Raw genomic sequence first — 5,580 nt, 5'->3', positions numbered from 1 at the left:
GTTTTGCTTTCAAAAAAAAGTTATAGAAGAAGTCTAAACTGCAGAAAATAAACACATCCAAGCTGCCTTTTAAGGATACCTTGGAATAACTCTATTTTTCAACCATCGGACCCTAGTTTACGACAAAAACAACCCAATTGACGGCACCTCCTTTGCCGCATGGTTTTTAGAGTTATTAGAGGGGGCGGTCGATAGCAACCACCATAGCAACCATGACGGTCAAGTGACTGGATTCAGCCCCGTTGAAAAAAATAGAATACCTCCCTACACACTCAGTAGTAGATTAATGATATTTAAATTATTATTATGACCATGAAGTCTTTATTTGCATGGGTTTACATTTCGTTGTGTAGCATGGAAAAATCGGAGAAACACTCCCATTCAGAATGCATCGGTTTACACTTCGTTCTTTGGAGCACGGTTATTTTTATTGATTTATTTATTTTCCGTTTTTGAGGAGTTGAGGATTTTTCTGCAATAATCCAAAATCCAATGGAAAACCCGTTGGCTTTTTGTCAAGGGAACCGAGGGCGACGCTCACTTCCGGGTTTGCCAACATACGTCATCCCTCTCCACCACTCTATTCACCTTATTCCGCTCTAGACAACGGGCGCTGCCATGACACCGACTCCGGTTTCTTACTTCCGGTTTGAGGTGATTGACCGTGAATAAATATGAGTTCAGGCACCACTTGTGCGGTTCTTGGTTGCTCAAATAATTCTAAGAAAATTAAAAACCTTTTAGAAACTGAGTGCTTTGATCACAAAATACGAAGGAGAGAATGTCCTTGTCCGGTTCCCTATCGGCTACATTCAATGCCACAGAGCAGACGTTTAGACTGGCTAGCTGTGCTTAAACTGAAACATCCGCCGAAAAAAGTTTATGTCTGTTCGCACCATTTCGTTCACAAACGACCCACCGAAGACCATCCCAACCCGGAATTATTCCTTGGATACGACAGACCAGTAGTGAAGAAGAGACTAACAATTGTTCGTGTCGAAGCGACAGGTAAGCCACTTTCAATGTTGAATTATGTAAGCGATCGCATCACTTTACAGGTAAACTCCAGTTGTTTACATTTTTACGAGCTCCACCAGCCAGTGCTACAAAAATATTTGGGCAGTCTAACCTACATTTTTATGAATAATATGCCCATTATGTCGCTGGATAGAGTAGATGTGTTGAAAACATGTCCATTATTGGTTTATTCCTGAATGCCACTGTAGTTAGTGCCAGTGGTATGAATTCCTCTGAGGGCTATCGTAGAGCTAGCTGCTATCGTTATGTTGGTCAGTCCTGAGCGAGGAAGAGCTTCCACCACCATTTGACATAGGCTTTTACTGTTATGTTGTCAGTGAGAGAAACGTTGACAGAAACTGTAGCGTTTAACATAGCCTATGTGCCCTGTTTTTACAGCAACAGCAGAAGTGACAGACCAGGAGGATGAGGGCATACCTGAGGTGCCACAACAACCATCACACAGCACTGTTTCCAGCCAGTGGGAAGATCCATCGCTCTGGGACCACAGCTATGGTGAACAGCAGGGTGTTGAGGAGACGGCCGAAGATGCCACAACACAAACTGAAGATTTCAGCTATTCCATGCTTCAGAGTGATGCAGATTCGTTCCTCTACACTGGAGTCTCACTGGAAACCTTCAACTCTCTTGTTTCCACCTTAGAAGGATTTGCTGAAAGGGCTTCTGTTTTGTCAGTGCGTGATCAGATACTAATGACACTGATCAAATTGAAATTGAATCGTGTGCTTGGTGACCTTGGTAGGCAGTTTCATGTGTCTCAGAGTGTAGCCAGTAAGGTCATCTCTTTCTGGATCGATAAAATGGAGGAGGTCTTACGCCCTCTTATTATCTGGCTTCCAAAAGAAACCATTAAGGCCACCATGCCAACTGCATTCAAGCGCTTTTTCCCCAACACCACCTGTGTCATCGACTGTAGCGAAAGTTTGTTACAGAAGGCGAAAAATCTTGACTCTAGAGGAGAGTCCTACAGCCATTACTACTCGCACAATACAATCAAGTACCTTGTTGTTGTTGCCCCATGTGGCTTAATCATGTTTATCTCAAGTGGATATGGAGGACGCGCCAGTGACAAGTTTATCACTATGAACTCTGGTATCTTGGACTATTTGAGGCCTGGAGATGAAGTCATGGCAGATCGTGGGTTTTTAATTCGTGATTTATTGTTTGAAAGAAGGGTCAAATTGGTTCTGCCCGCTTTCACTAGAGGGGGTTCTCAGCTAACTGAGGAACAAGTCACAGCAACTCGCAGGATTGCAAATGTGCGGATTCATGTTGAGAGAGCAATTAGGCGACTTAAAGTATATAAGATCTTGTCTCATGTCATACCAATAAACATGACGCCCAAAATTGAAAAAATCCTCAGAATCTGTGCGGCCCTAGCCAACTTAAGGGGTGATCTCATCTGTGAGCGATAGGTGACAACGGTTGTGTTCTGATGCTGTTGGGGTAGGGGTAGGGCGCGCGCACACACACACACACACACACACACACACACACACACACACACACACACACACACACACACACACACACACCCTTTATACATCTACAGAAAGGTTTACAGAAAGACTGATTACAAAAAGACTGATTACACAATATGTGACCTGAAATTGATTTAATAACACTACTTTGTACATCTACATAAATTGCTCCTGTATATTTCATATTGACACTTTCTTCCTTTTGTAATTGTACTGTTTATATTTACTCTTTGTATAAGATTTGTTTTTACAGAAAGACTGATTACACAATGTGACATTAAACTGATTTAATAACACTACTTTGTACATCTACATAAATTGCTCCTGTATATTTCATATTGACACTTTCTTCCTTTTGTAATTGTACTGTTTATATTTACTCTTTGTATAAGATTTGTTTTTACAGAAAGACTGATTACACAATGTGACATTAAACTGATTTAATAACACTACTTTGTAATATTCACCTATCTACAACAATACTTAATCTCAGCATATATGGAATTGATTGCATAAAAAAAATGTTTCATACTGTTAACAGCAGCAGCAGCTGCAGCATAAAATGTTTCTTATTTAGGTGCTTTTTTATGAATTCATTATGCTCACATATCTGTTGTGTAGTTTCAGTCGCTGACCAACGAATTCATCTACAAGCTGGGGCAACATTGTTGAGAAATAAAATCTCTTCAGATGTCCTACCCTCTCCAGAACATAGGGCTCATCAAATGGTACAGTGAACATAACTGTGTCGTTTGGGCTCCAGATAAACAGTTTGGCCATCTTCAGACCGGCACAGAACATACCTATTTGTACCTGCATGTAATATCCTCGGCTACCTGTTTTCTGAAGTTGTGGTACTCCATCTACTAGCTTGATATCACTGCAGGTATGGTCAAGCTGATCCAAGAGGGTAGAATGGAGTTTACTTGGGACGGGACATTTTATTTCTAGTAGCACAGATGAGTCAATTACCCCATCTGGGCTTGCTGACAACCATGGCTCTGTAACATTAACAGTGATGCCCATTTGTGTAATGCTCATGCCTTGCTCTCTAAGTGCATTGCCAGCAACCACCTCATTCTCTTTACCATAATTTGTGGCGTAGTTGCCACGAAAGGAGGGGTAGAGGTGCTCTGCAATGAATTTGTCTGGATTGGTGGATGCTCTAGAAGGAACCTTTTTAGCTGCACTTGCAGTTATTCTTAGTTTTCGTGCGTTGTGCCACAAATCTGAAGAACTCTGCTCCCTTGTCTCAGATTCTAGAGTAGAAGCCTGTGCACTACTCACTTGAACATAACACTCATAAAAGCTTTTACATGTCTCACATGTGAGATCAGAACCAGCATGGGTTTGATGAGGTCTTAAAAATCTTGCATCTACTGCAGTATGTGCAAGGCTACAGGGTTGCACTACTGGTTTGGCTCTGTAACACTTGCCCAACAGACTGTTTTTTAACTGGAAAAGTGGCTTTGTTGGGTCTTTGTCTACATTAGTCAAGAATTCGGCATGTGACATATATTGTGGGGTGTTTGGTAGTGGCTGAGCACCGGACACCCTTATACCAAATTCATCTCCTGCCCTGTGGTGGCTGAAGTTTATGTCCCTCAGTCTTTTTGGCTCGATGTTCCTGACTGTCCCTGCGTTCCACCTGCGCTGCTCATCTGTACATGCAAGCCCTGTCTTCCCGGTAGTTACTGCATTTTCAACCTGTAATGAGCACATTAACAGAGCCTATACCCATTTGCCATTTGTTTCAAATGTTGTCATCCTCACCTAGCTAAACTGAATCGAAAAAACACTCATAAAAAGTGATATGATCACGTTACTTTTATTAATTCACAGATAAACAAGATTTTTTTTTCTTCTTCATACCTTCCAAAGGATTGCTGCGGCATGACTGCACGATCTCCCTAATCCAGCCATACATGAGCACCCGACAGTCTCTATCAACCCCGACGGCTGCAGCATAACCCAAGCTATAACCTTATGGTTAGCACTTTGGCTCCTGTCGACCTCTGCCTTCAAAAACACATAGTCTTTGTGCTTACATAAAAAAATGCGCCCGACTTTATTGCTATGGAAGTAATTGAAGGCCTCAGTACTTTTATAATTGCGCATCTCCTCACGATCTCCACCCTCAGAAAAGACAAAATAATTGATTATATCAATATGGCTAACTCCTGGCCATAGTTTCATCTCATCCACCCAACCTGTCAGTTTTGACGGATTTGGGACTCTGATATGATCTTTTAAGATTTCATCGGCAGTGTGTAGCCACCGGCTACTTCCCATAGTCGGTGTTATTTTACAGTTATGTAAAATAATTTCCTTAAGCCTTAAAATAACTAGCTTTAAGCGACGCTTGTAGGATCATGCAATGTAAACAAACACTTAACCGGAAATAGAAAACCGTTTAGTCAGTTGAACCCGCTATGAATCATGGGAAATAGAACGGTTGAAGAATAAGGTGAATACTGTAAAAACACATGTTCAAGTTGAATGATAATGCATGAATTTATTCTTTATTCTGCCATAGTAACACGGTAAATAAATGGCAAAAATAGGCTGAGAACGAATTCGTATTTACGATATTGTAGCGACCCTGGGACAATTAAATTGTTTTTGTGTTATGTGTTGCATTGTATTTCGTTGTCCGTTATGCCAGTTGTTCTGTGTGTGCATGTATTGTAATGTTCTTCTTGTCAATCAGTGTGAGGGCGAATCATTAGGTCAGCTGGGGGAGGGCCTTGGAAGAACACGAGGGTGGGGGCCTGCACATGAGTGAGACCGTGTTGGGGGTTGCCGGGGTAACCGGGGTTTGTTTTGGGTGGGATTTCTGCCGTTGGTTACGGGTTTCAGTGACCTGGTTTTGGTCCATTAAAAGTTCCTTCAATTACTAATGACTCGACATCGTTATGTCACCTGCGAGGTCATTACAATATGTTCAATAAAACGTAATCACGGACAAAATACGTTTTTTAGACAAACGTAATTGAGAATGCCGAATAGTTCTCTGGGAACGTAATTTTGATGAGAAAGGGTTGCCCGCACATGTAGAGGG

At 41.7% G+C, this 5,580-nt stretch overlaps 1 protein-coding gene across 2 annotated transcripts; it reads left to right on the top strand.

Annotated features, from left to right (window-relative positions):
- The first annotated feature begins 639 nt into the window (after positions 1 to 639).
- LOC132448382 (uncharacterized) lies at positions 640 to 2,812 on the top strand. Of its 2 annotated transcripts, XM_060039596.1 has the most exons (2): positions 640 to 1,008; positions 1,417 to 2,812. In XM_060039596.1, the coding sequence occupies exons 1-2, from the start codon at positions 675 to 677 to the stop codon at positions 2,451 to 2,453; spliced, it is 1,371 nt and encodes a 456-aa protein (XP_059895579.1). In that variant the 5' UTR covers positions 640 to 674; the 3' UTR covers positions 2,454 to 2,812. The 2 variants fall into 2 exon arrangements, with proteins under 2 accessions (XP_059895579.1, XP_059895589.1); XM_060039606.1 differs by lacking the exon at positions 640 to 1,008 and having other exon boundaries at positions 1,019 to 2,809.
- Positions 2,813 to 5,580: the final 2,768 nt, after the last annotated feature.

The sequence above is a fragment of the Gadus macrocephalus genome, chromosome 2 (assembly GCF_031168955.1).
Source record: "Gadus macrocephalus chromosome 2, ASM3116895v1".
Classification (NCBI taxonomy): Eukaryota; Metazoa; Chordata; class Actinopteri; order Gadiformes; family Gadidae; genus Gadus; species Gadus macrocephalus.
The sequence above is the reverse complement of the archived record's forward strand: the minus strand, read 5'-3'. Positions and strand labels throughout refer to the sequence as shown.